Below are 12,938 nucleotides of genomic sequence, written 5' to 3'. Positions count from 1 at the left end.
GACCTACAACAAAGCCCTCTCTCTCTCCCCCTTGAGTCCTTGGCCTCCACGCCATGCAACGGAAATATCTAAGCAAGTTACTACCTTGCCTCGCACATCTCAGATGGCTATTAGGTCTGGCCTTTTTTTCTCTTCGATGTCTCCCTGCGACGTTAGTGTCTCTGCATTCGAAACCGCGATTGCATAGTCTCCCATGCAATTTGCCCAATATGCACAGTACTACGTGCAGGAGAGCTGGCTTCGGTAGTGTTCAAAGTTTGGGTACAAGGCACGATGGTTAGACGATTAAAGTAGACACCATCTACGTAGACCGAGTTGGTCCAAGGAAATAAGACTGAATCGCCCTCCGAGGAGACAGGATGCTCTGATGGGAAGAGCGACATTGTGTCTTCAACTTCACCAAAAGCCTAAAGACAGCTTTCCCAAAGGATGGACGAGCACATTGGTATTCTGTTTCTGCGTGTTGCGCCCGTTGATGAAGCCCAGATGAGGCTTCAGAAAAGTGTGATTCTAGTGGTACGGATCGGAGATACTTCTTTCCGGCTGCTGCCACCGCAAAAGACAATAGGCACGTGATCCGGGCTGCGGCGAGGCAGGAACGCTAGACGGCGATCTGAAGCTCTCATTGTCGGCGGCCATTGTACCGCTGTAGTCGCACCTCTTTCGACATCTGTAGAGATCTTCACCACACAACTGGTTGCTTGTCGGCTGTGAAGCACATCTGTCGCCATGACAGTCATTGAGAGTGTCAAAGACGCCATCGGCTTGGGTGGCGACGCTGGTATGCAATCTGACCCTCGTCTTTGTTCTTCAGCGAGCACCTGGACGACCGCGAGCTGACCTCTTACGTCCCATTCTACACAGCCCCAGCGTCGAGAGAGGCCATGTCCGAAGCGCGATTACCCCTGCAATACCGAGATAGCTGTGCGAACCTCCTCATCCCTCTAAACAAATGCCGACACGAGAATGCATGGATGCCGTGGAAATGTGAAGTGAGTTTTGTGCACCACAGCTTCCCTCACCGAGAGGTCTTGCCTGTGCTGTGGATAGTCTGCTGACATTGGAATCTGCTGCGGATAGCATGAACGACACAGCTACGAGAAGTGCCAGTACGAGGAGTTCAAGAAGCGAGTTGCCAAGATGGAGGCTCTTCGTGCAGCCAAATCTGCAGAAGCCAGCAGCTGAGACTTCGTTCAAGGGGATTTGATCGACTCAAAAAACGAACTTTATTGTACATATATCTCCATGGCTACGGTTCTCCAAACGACGAGAAGAAGTCTAGGCAGCTTTGGACTGTTGAACCTCCGCAACGCAAGAGCAGCAATGAAGGTGGATAGCTCTGCAGCTTCCTCCTACCCACTTCTATTCAATAAATGGCTGGGGGTGGTATACCCGCCGGGGAATGGCGAGGTGAGGACATAGCAAAACAAAAATAAATACAAGACAAATATGCGGAGCACAAACTATATGATGGTGAATTGAAAAGGATCTTGCGTCAAGCCTTGTCCAATTGTTGCTGTTGATGCTCCGCCAACAAAGGCTCCGCCAGCATGTGAGTTTGTTGTATGTGAAGAGAGCCGTGGTGTGTCAAGTCAACCGTGAATCCGGTCCCCCAAGTCTGTCAGCTCCAAAGCGAGAACAAGCAAATAGGCAGATTATCTGGCAGACAGTTGGCACAACACACCAGGCCCGAAGCACAGAGCGGTATCAGGAGCCTCGTCCTCGTAGAAAACTACCCTGTACAGTGTAGTACTGTCTTATGGACCAACATGCAGGCTTATGACCTCCATACTATAGACTACTTGGTTGACTTCGGCGTTGCTAGATCACAGGGTTGACTGCTCTGCAGGCTACGATGTTTCTCAGCAACGTACAAAGGGGTGTTGCATGGCTCTGTAGGACAGAGTATTCTTCACAGAACGATTGAATATTGTTGGCGTCAAAGGCAAGGTCTCTCAACCTCAATCCTCGCTCAGCTCTTGGTCAGAGGCAATCTCAAGGAATCAATCTTTGCTTCGCACTTGCTTCTATACCTGACCAGATCAGACATTCAATCGCAATGGCACACCTCGCATCAGCAGCGTTGCATAGGATCATAGCTGCCCAAGCTGCCTGCTTCTCGTGTATGATTCGTTCCAAGTCCCCGGTGTTATCGAAAGGCAAGGAAAGACATGAACTGTGGCATCATGTTGATTCTGGTGACACACGTGTAGAATCCCACGATCGGGCAGCAAGAGGAGAGATACTGTAGTTGTCGAAGGGTTGTGAGGCTACGAGAGCCGACGCGATTCGGCAACCCATTACGCCACATTTCATTTGATAAGTGGCGGTGCTACGAGCAACTTTCCCACGCGTTATGACGACAACGTAAACCAAGTTGTCCTTTCAAGGCGACGACTTTCTCAATTCATTTCATTTCCTTCCATTCCATTAGTTCACCCAGCGGACATTGGGCATCTTTTGGCTTCGTTCATTGATTTCCTTGACATTGCTCTTGCTTCTGCGAAACTGCAGTCGCGTTTGGTGTACCTTTCTTGGATTATCATCTTCGCTCCGATCGCCGTCGTTGGCATCTTCCCCCATGTTGCTGCTACCGGGGCCCAGGTAATCATAACCCCTCTATCCCACAAATAAACCCGACCTGGGTGACGGTCACCATCCGCCAACATGTTGGAAGGTCTCGTCGCCAACCTTCTCAACCGCTTCTTGGGCATGTACGTCAAAAATTTCGACCCAAAGCAACTCAACGTCGGGATCTGGTCTGGTGACGTCAAACTGCGAAACCTCGAACTTCGACGCGAAGCTCTGGACCAGCTGCATCTGCCCATCAACGTGGTAGAAGGTCGGTTGGGGGAACTGACCATATCCATTCCGTGGTCGAATCTTCGTGGAAAGCCCGTCAGAGTCAACATTGAGGATGTGTTCTTACTTTCAGCCCCGAAATCCGAGGACGATTACGATGCAGAAGAGGAAGAGAAACGCGCCGTCGCCGTCAAGCTGGAGAAACTCGAGAGTGCCGAGCTACTGAAAGAACGCAATACCGAGGCTATGAGCCCGGAGGAGCAGCAAAAGAACCAGAGCTTCACCCAGAGTTTAGTAACGGCTATCGTCGACAATCTGCAGGTTAGCATCAAGAACATTCACATACGATATGAAGATTCAATAGCCACGCCGGGCCATCCATTCGCCGTTGGTGTGACCCTCAAGGAGATGAGCGCCGTGAGCACCGATTCCGAATGGCGACCAACTTTCATCCAATCCACGTCAGACACCACACACAAGCTGGCTGTGTTGAACTCTCTGGCCGTCTACTGGAACAGCGATGCGGATCTGTTTGGAACCGGCAGGGGAGGTGATGTCGGCGCCGATGCACAAGAAATTGACAAGCAAGATCTGCTACGCCGCTTCAAAGAAGGCATAGAGGACACGGGCAATTCTCAATACCTGCTGAAGCCAGTGAGCGGGCGCGCGGGTATTGAAATGGATAAGACAGGCCGAACTGACCGACCAAAACTCAAAGCACGTCTCTTATTCCAAGAACTGGGCTTCATTCTGGATGAGGACCAATACCGGGACGCCTTGATGCTGGTTGATCTGATGCATTACTTCATTCGTCACCATCAGTACAAGAGAGTGCAGCCTGAGAAAAGTCCCAAAGACGATCCACGAGCCTGGCTGAAATTCGCAGGCTCTGCCGTGCTAGACAAGATCCACGATCGCAACCGAAAGTGGACCTGGGATTACTTCAAAGAACGCCGAGACATGCGCCTTCAGTATATTGACCTATTCAAGAAGAAGAAAAAGGACCAGAAATTGACGGAACAAGAAACAAAAGATCTCAACGATCTCGAGTACAAGTTGAGCTATGAAGACTTACGTTTCTGGAGATCTTTGGCCCATTCCCAGCTGCGGAAGGAGAATGTTGGCGTCAAGAAGCCTGCGCCAAAGCAGACTTGGGGCCAATGGATGTGGGGCTCAAAACCAGCTGAAACAGACAAGGACGACGACTCTGCCATGACAGACGAACAGCGCAAGGAGCTCTACAACGCCATTGACTGGGATGAAAAGAAAGCTATTGCAGAAAGTGTCGATCTGCCACGAGAGACTGTGAAGCTACAGTTGGAGACGAGTCTACGAACTGGAAGTTTCACTCTGAAGCGCGACCCTCATGGTCAAGGTACAGAGGTTCTCAAATTGGTTTTTGATAATTTTAGAGCCAAGGCACTGCAACGACCGGATTCCCTGCTGGCCGATGTGGCACTTGGCGGTTTCCGCGTCTACGACGGTACCACTGAAGGAAGCTTGTTTCCCCAGATCGTCAAGGTCAAAGGAGTCGAGGACCAGCCCAAAGACGAACAAAGATCGGAAGATGGCGATTCTCTCGAAGGCAGCCAAGAGACGGACGAAAAGGCCTCAAATGGTGAAAACGTCGAAGACAGCCTGTTCCACCTGGTTTTAGAGAACCATCCTCTGGATGAAAGTGCCGACACGAAAATCATGTTGAAGTTGAAGAGTCTCGAGTTCATCCACAACCCCAAGTTTGTCGTGGAAATAGCTAAATTCTTCAAGCCTCCTGAGCGGCACATGGAGTCCATTGGTGCCTTGCTTGAAACAGCTGGGGCAACGGTTGAGGAGATTCGACAGCAGACGAGAGCAGGGCTCGAATTTGCCCTGGAAGAGCACAGGACCATCAACGCAAACCTCGACATCCAAGCGCCCATCTTTATTATCCCAGAAAGCATCACGGAAGAAAGTACACTTTGCATGATTCTGGATGCCGGTCACGTCAGCTTGAACAGCGAACTCGTTGACAAGGACACGATGAACGACATCCGCTCGAAACAGAAGCAACAGTATACCGAGCAAGACTTCAAACAACTCGAAGGCTTGATGTATGACAAGTTCCATCTAAAGCTCGAATCAACGCAGGTCCTCATAGGACCTGGTATTGAAGCAACGAGGGCAGAACTTGAAGCCTCGGACGACTCGAAACAGATGCATATCATCGATCGCATCAGCATGGGTTTCCTCCTAGAGAACTCCATCGTTCCGAAGGCACCTGATATCACCAAGACACGGATATCGGGAACATTGCCTGTTCTGCACGCGTCGCTATCGGACAAGAAATACAAAAATTTGATGAGACTGCTGGAAGTCGCCGTGCCCAAATTCGATTCTGCACCCGATGCCAGTGGCACTGACAAAGTCAATGAAGCGAACAGACAAGAGGATAATGTCCGATCGAAAAGGAAATCGGTACAATTATTGGAGACCAAGGACGTGCCAATCATCGACCCAGACTCCGATTCTGAAGATGCCTCCACTCAAGTGGTTGCCAAAGCCGAAGCACATGAAGCGCCGGCAAACATACACCAGCGCAACTTCGAAATTAATTTCACCGTTGAAAAGCTGCAAGCATCACTGTACAAGGCTGACCCCGAGGGCAAAAAGCCGGATCAGCTCTTGGTCGAGCTTGTGGCCGAACATTTCTTTTTCGACTTCTACCTCCGCCCATATGACATGGTTGCTGAAGTTCTCCTGCGCTCCGTAACGGTGGACGATCACATCGAGGAGGAACCTTTGCCCGAATTTAAGCAGATAATATCATCAAAGGGTTTCGAGGCTGAAGAAGGGAAAGACCTGCTAAATGTGAAGTTTGTCAAAGTCAATCCAGAATCGCCAGAGTTCCAATCTACGTATGAAGGCATCGCGACGAACCTCGATGTGTCAGTCTCTACAATCAATGTCATCGTGACCAGGAGAACGTTGTTGACACTTCTGGACTTTGTCCTGACAACATTTGCCGGCGCCCCAAAGCAGAACCAAGCACAGCTTGATCAAGGCAGTGACACGAGCGAAGTCCAAGATTCGCCCGACACATCGCCAGCCAAACAGCAGCAAGACAAGATCAGGATCAAGGCTGCGTTAACCAGCATCGCGCTTATCTTGAACAACGACGGCGTGCGTCTTGCGACGCTCTCATTGAACTCGGGTGATGTTGGGATTTTTCTCGATGCCGGAACTATGCAGGTCAAGGCAAGATTAGGTAGCTTATCATTAGTCGACGATGTCAATCAAGGCGCACCTGAAAACTCGCCTCTGCGTCGACTGATCGCAATTGAGGGCGACGATCTGGCCGATTTCAAATACCAGACTTTCAATTCGGCGCGAAGCGACTATCCCGGGTATGATTCTGGCATCTTCTTACGGTCTGGTTCCATCAAGGTGAACTTCTTGGAGGAGCCATTTCGAAAGATCATGGAATTTGGTGTCAAGTTCGGCAAGATGCAAGCCATCTTCAATGCTGCGAGGCAAGCCGCTGCAGAACAAGCAACTCAGGTTCAAGAAAGCGCCCAGAAGATGCATTTCGACATTGTCATCAAGACTCCGATCGTGGTGTTCCCGAGAGCAATGGTGGATGACCGACCACGTGACCTGCTGACTGCCTATTTAGGTGAGATCTATGCCAGCAACAAGTTCGTGGGCGTTCAGGGCCAGAAGGGCGGTCCCCTGGTGAACAAATTGTCGACTGGAATCAGACATATTCGCCTGACCACTGAGTTCCACTATGAAGACGGACAGTCACAAGAACTTGAAATGATTGACCAGGTTGACTTGGATTTCAAGATTAGATACCTGGAACACCAAGCAGGATTGGAACGGCCCGATCTTGAGATCGACGGATCAATGTCTCCTATCAACTTGCGGGCGTCTCAGGCACAATTCAAGTTCTTAATGGAGCTCTCAAAAACAATACCTGCCGCGTTTGCTACCGAGAACGAGTCTGACGAGGACATCGCCGAAGAATTACCGGCCGAGACTGCTAAAGCCATTCAGAACGAGGAGCCGTCCACAGAAGAGAGCGCTGTTGGCACCTATCAAGGCCCTGAGCTTGGCTCGAGCGACGAGACGTGGACCAAGTTGAATTTCGTGTTCAAGGCACCCACCATCAGTCTTGAGCTCTTCCTCGCCGAGGAAGAGCACCCAACCGAGAACTTTGACGCTGCCAGTATCTCCAAGTTTGCTCTGAATGAGACAAACGTAAAGCTCCGCATGATCAGCGATGGGGCCATGGAAGCCGAGCTATTGGTTCACTCCTTCACTATCCGTGACAGTCGCAAGCAGGAAACTAACAAGTTCCGAAAGATCATGTCTTTGATCAACACTGATGTTCAGCAACAGTTTATGGCCAGTGTGTCGATCACGGGTGGGAAAGAGAGACATATGATCGTCATGTTAACCATCGACAGCCCTCGTATCATCGTTGCTCTCGACTACGTATTTGCACTTCAGGCATTCGCAAACGCAGCATTACAGTCTGACGAACCACCTCCAATTGCGGACCTGGACGACTCTACTGATGGTGGCAGCCTGAAGAGTCCCTCGGAGGAACGTGGCGACATACTCGCCGAAGATCAAGGAGGTACAGCTAGCGAGTCGTCTTCGATGACCATGTCTTTCCGAGTCAACGTTGTTGATGCTCAGGTCATCCTCATTGCAAATCCTGCTATATCGAACACCGAGGCAATTGTGCTCGGTACAAAGGAGGTCCTAGTTGGAAAACAAAATGCAACAACCCTGCAAATATCAAAGGTTGGCATGTTCTTATGTCGAATGGATAAATTCGAGACGAGCCGCCTGAGAATTTTGGATGACTTCAGTGTCTCCATGTCGATGGACAGTCGAAGCCAAGGTGCGGACTCTTCTCTGACTTCAATCAGCATAGAGGTAGAGCCTCTTGTTCTCCGCCTGTCACTACGCGATATCTTGCTTGCCATGCAGATTGTTCAAAAGGCCTCTTCGACGATGGCGCAGCCCAAGATGCAGCAAGATTCGGAACCAAAGAAGATCAAAGACGTTAAAAGCTCTTCTACGGCGGCATCGACAAAACGCAAGTCTGTGGCGGGACAAACCATCAGCACAACGAAGAGATCAAAGCGATCAAAGTCGATCTCGAAACCCGCTGCAAAGCAGCCTCCCAAGAGTTCGGTGGTCATGAGTAGAGAAGAGCTGATCGCAACTGTGGATGGAATTAGAGTCATCCTGATCGGAGATCTACATGAACTCCCACTCCTGGACTGGAGTGTCAAGCAATTCCAGGTGGACGTTCGTGACTGGTCCGGTGCAATGGCAGCAGACACGAAGATTGATACCTTCATTAACGTCTACAATTTTTCCAAGTCTGCATGGGAACCTCTCATCGAACCATGGAAGCTGGGATTCCATATGTCCAAAGAGCTCCACCCTGAAGTGCTGTCTATGGAACTCTACTCTCACAAGAATATGGAACTTACAATAACCTCAGCCACTATAGCACTTGCGTCGAAATCGTTCAATTTCTTGTCAACGGACGAAGACATTCTATCCAAGCCGAGAGTGGCAGATGCACCATACAGGATACGAAACTACACGGGATTTGATCTCAGTGTATGGGCTGACGAAAAGAGCGACAATGCAGCTGCAGCCAAGCTCAGCGATGGCGAAGAGTATGCCTGGCGCTTCGAGGATGCAACATCAATGCGTGAAAGTTTGACTCCTGAAGGAAACGCAGGCTTGGTGGGCGTCAAGCTTGAGGGAAGCGGTTTCGAGAGCGTCAACCGCATCCCTGTCATTCGTGAAGGCGAAACACTGTACAACCTGAAGCCACGAAAGGATGGGGTACAGCATCGCATGCTGGTTGAGGTCAAGCTTGGGTCGGACAACGTGAAATACATCACCTTCCGTTCGCCTCTCCTGGTCGAAAACAGAACTCAGATACCTATTGAGGTTGGTGTCTTCAGCCCCGAACAGGGAGACCTTCTTAAGATTGAGAAGGTCGCTCCTGGGGACGCAAAGCCAGCTCCAGTGGGAGCAGCTTTTGTGCACTCCCTTCTGATCAGACCAGATCAAGGCTTTGGCTATGGATGGTCAAGTGACCAGCTATTCTGGAAGGACCTACTCAAGAAGTCGACGCGGACGCTCACATGTGCCGCAGAAGGGAGGGACGAGTCTCCGCCATTCTTCTTCCAGATGCATGCAGCATATAACTCGAAGGACCCCATGACCAGAATTTACCCTTACATGAGGATCCAGATATCCGCACCAGTCGAGGTACAGAACCTCCTTCCGTACGATTTCAAGTATCGAATCTACGACAAGAACACAAAGAAGGACTGGACAAACTTCCTCCGCAAAGGCGGCATCAGCCCAGTACATGTGGTTGAGCTGTCCCACCTCCTCTTGCTAAGTGTCGAACTTGAGAACACTCCCTTCAGGCAGAGCGACTTTGCAATCATCAACAGTAATACTCAAGAGGAGTTCCGGAGGGAAAAGGCGGTGCAGCTGAGGGACGAACATGGCGCACATCTCAAACTCAAGCTCCACTATACGAATATGAAGGACAGTGGAGGTGCATTCAGAGTATCAATCTACAGTCCGTACGTTCTATTGAACAAGACCGGACTCGATATGAGCGTCCAGAGCAAGGCTTTCTTCGGATCCGCAAAGACCGCCGCGTCACAAGGTGCTCGCACCAGCTCCGGCCATGGGAAGGCACTACCCATGTTGTATTCCTATGCCACCGATGATCGCAAAAACCGCTCTTTGTTAAAGATCGGCGACTCCACGTGGAGCAAGCCGCAGAGCTTCGACGCCATCGGGAGCGCCTATGAGGTCGTTCTCACTTCCGCCTCGGGTAAGTCGGAACTCCATGTCGGAGTTTCAGTCACGGAGGGAGAAGGCAAATACAGCCTGAGCAAAGTCGTCACGATCGCGCCTCGATTCATGTTAAAGAACAAGATAGGGGAAGACATCGAGCTCCGCGAACCTGGCTCTTCCGAAGTCATCAAGATGGCGAATAATGACCTCGTTCCAATCTACTTCATGCGACAGTGCCCGGAAAAGCAGCTGTGCATGTGCTTCCCTGGAGTTAACAACCAGTGGTCGTCTCCTTTCAACCTGGCCAACGTTGGCATGACTCATGTCAAACTTGCGAAGCATGGTCAAAGGCAACGACTTGTTCGTGTGGAAATCATTCTTGAAGATGCAACTTTGTTCCTGCATTTCAGCATTGAAACGAAGCACTGGCCTTTCTCGATGCGCAACGAAAGCGACACCGAGTTCTTGTTTTTCCAGGCCAATCCGAACATTGCCGAGGATGAAGAAGAAGATCAAGGGAGTGGCTGGAAACCCATCCGCTACAAGTTGCCCCCACGGAGCATCATGCCTTATGCTTGGGATTATCCGGCTTCGAAGAACAAAGAGCTTGTGCTGACCGCGAGAGGCCGAGAGAGATACGTCAAGTTGATGGAAATCGGGAACCTAATTCCGATCAAGTTACCCCCCGATGGTCGCGGTGGTCCTCCGAAAGTAATCGATGTCAATATCGTTGCTGACGGACCGACACAAACGCTGGTGCTCTCAAATTACAAGCCATCCAAGTCACTCTACCGACAGAAGACAGGTATGACCAACGCTTCACAGACCAGCTTGAACCAAGGGTTCGAAGTCAAGCAGATCGAATCCGAACTGAATTTCAAAGCTGAGCTCAGACTCGCCGGCATTGGTGTGTCTCTAGTGAACAGTAATCTGAAAGAGCTCATGTATCTCACCTGGCGTGAAATTGAGTTCAAGTATGGGGAATCCAAACTCTACCAAACGTTGAACGCGACCGTCAAATGGATTCAGATTGACAATCAACTCTACGGCGGCATCTTCCCCATACTGCTGTATCCAAGTGTCGTCCCCAAGACTGGCAAAGAAATGGAAACTCATCCGATCTTCCACGCAATGGTCACCCGAGTGAAGGACGACTCGTACGGTGTCTTGTACATCAAATACGCTACGCTACTCTTGCAGCAGATTACTGTCGAGCTGGACGAGGACTTCATTTTTGCAATGCTTGATTTCCTGAAAGTGCCAGGTGCGTCGTGGGCGGAAGAGAAAGAAGGTAAACTTTGTGACGAGGACTTGGACATCCCGGAACCTACGCGGGAACAGCAAGGACAAGACGTCTACTTTGAGCTTCTGCACTTGCAGCCGATCCAACTTGACCTTTCGTTTGTGAGAACGGAACACATTAACGCTGAAGACAACTTTGTCAACAGCCCATTGATGTTCTTTGTCAATGTCATGACCATGTCGATTGGCAATGTCAACGATGCACCTATCAAGCTGAACGCACTACTCCTGGAGAATGCGCGAGTCTCGGTGCCGGCCCTCGTTGCAAACATTCAAAATCACTACACGCAGGAAGTTCTCCGCCAGGTTCACATTATCCTCGGATCAGCCGATTTCCTCGGCAACCCGGTCGGTTTGTTCAACAGCGTGAGTTCAGGTGTGGCAGACATCTTCTACGAGCCGTACCAGGGGCTGGTGATGACCGACCGACCTCAGGAGCTGGGTCTTGGCATTGCCAAAGGCGCCAGCAGTTTTGTCAAAAAGTCCGTCTTTGGGTTCAGTGACAGCATGGCCAAATTCACCGGGTCCGTTTCGAAAGGTCTCGCTGCTGCAACCATGGACAAGGAGTTCCAGGACCAACGACGCATGTCGAAGAACCGGAATCGACCGAAGCATGCACTGTATGGCGTCACCTCCGGCGGTAACGCGTTTGCCGCGAGCATGGCCAGTGGAATCGGCGGTTTGGCACGGCATCCGCTCGAGGGCGCCGAGAAAGAAGGTGCACTCGGCTTCGTCAAAGGTGTTGGGAAAGGCTTCCTTGGCCTAGCCACCAAGCCGGCCATCGGAGCCTTCGACCTTGCGTCCAACGTTGCCGAGGGTGTCCGAAATACCACGACGGTGTTTGATGCCGAGGGGCTCGACCGCGTGCGTCTGACTCGCTTCATTGGTATGGATGGTATTGTCAGGCCATACTCACAACGCGAGGCGCTCGGACAGTTCTGGCTGAAGACTGCGGACGACGGCAAGTACTTCAACGAGGACTACATTGCGCACTTGGAACTAGAGGGTCGTGACATGATGGTGGTGATCACGTACGACCGGATCCTCATGATCAGGACCAAGAAGCTGCGGGTGGAATGGGACGTAAGATTGACGGACATCCAGACCATCAGCAAAGAGAGGACCGGCATGAGTATTGGACTCAAAGGCGGTGCCAACGGGCCTTTCATTCCCGTCACGGACGAGGGCAGCAGGAATTGGCTGTACAAGCAGATTGCAATCGGTGAGTATTACTCGTAACAGTCTGTTTTCGGTACGATTGCTGATACCTAGCCTTGCTTAGCCGTTAATGCGTTCAATGACAAGTATAATGCAAAAGGATGATGAGCACTAATTGGTGGACATTGGACATGATGGACTGGTTGGACAGTGTTATGCGGCAAAACGGGTCTTTTTGGATGGCTTATGTCCCTTTTGGGCGTTGAAAACACTCGGAGTTTCAATTGGTGAGTTCTCCATACTTCCCTTTGCGTCTGCCCAGAATGATTGCGAACTACGATACTGACGCCGGTTGTCAAGTATCAGGGTCAATGCCCAGGTCAGGATGCGAACAAAAGCGAAGCGGCGTAAAGACTTTTCATACACACCTGGCAACATCCATTCTCTTCCACGGCGGAGCGAAGCCAGGCCCTTTACGAAGTCGAAGAGTTTGGTTTTCTCTTGGATGATTGTACGTCTACACTCATGCACATGCCCGGTACGATGTATGTTTTTGTCCCAAGATCTAATCGTTGTTTTTGCAGGTATGAATGAAGAAGAAGAAGACATGTACTTTAACCACACAAATGACATCACTAATCTACATTTGGCACCAACCGTCCCGTGTCTGCGTTGAAATGTTGCTGGATGCCTCAATCTCTCCGGCAGACAGGCTGAGAGTGCAGACCAGAAGTAAGGATCGCCGTATTGGTTGGAAAGAAAAGGGAAGAGTTGAGGTCGAGTTGCACATGCGGCACAGCATGCGTGCGTGTTTCAAGATAGAGTTTAACATTTTGAACAAT

At 50.6% G+C, this 12,938-nt stretch overlaps 2 protein-coding genes across 2 annotated transcripts; both read left to right on the top strand.

The window, feature by feature from the left end:
• Window positions 1–729: 729 nt before the first annotated feature.
• PV08_07115 (uncharacterized protein) lies at window positions 730–1,185 on the top strand (the record flags this gene model as incomplete). Its single annotated transcript, XM_016381447.1, has 3 exons — window positions 730–781; window positions 865–992; window positions 1,081–1,185. 3 exons carry the CDS (start codon window positions 730–732, stop codon window positions 1,183–1,185), a joined length of 285 nt encoding a protein of 94 aa, XP_016234549.1.
• Window positions 1,186–2,667: 1,482 nt separating this feature from the next.
• On the top strand, window positions 2,668–12,261 carry PV08_07114 (uncharacterized protein; the record flags this gene model as incomplete). The annotated part of the gene is made up of 2 exons (XM_016381446.1): window positions 2,668–12,160; window positions 12,221–12,261. 2 exons carry the CDS (start codon window positions 2,668–2,670, stop codon window positions 12,259–12,261), a joined length of 9,534 nt encoding a protein of 3,177 aa, XP_016234548.1.
• Window positions 12,262–12,938: the final 677 nt, after the last annotated feature.

This window comes from Exophiala spinifera (assembly GCF_000836115.1).
Source record: "Exophiala spinifera strain CBS 89968 unplaced genomic scaffold supercont1.5, whole genome shotgun sequence".
In the NCBI taxonomy this organism is placed as follows: Eukaryota; Fungi; Ascomycota; class Eurotiomycetes; order Chaetothyriales; family Herpotrichiellaceae; genus Exophiala; species Exophiala spinifera.
This window is presented reverse-complemented; position numbering and strand designations above follow the sequence as displayed.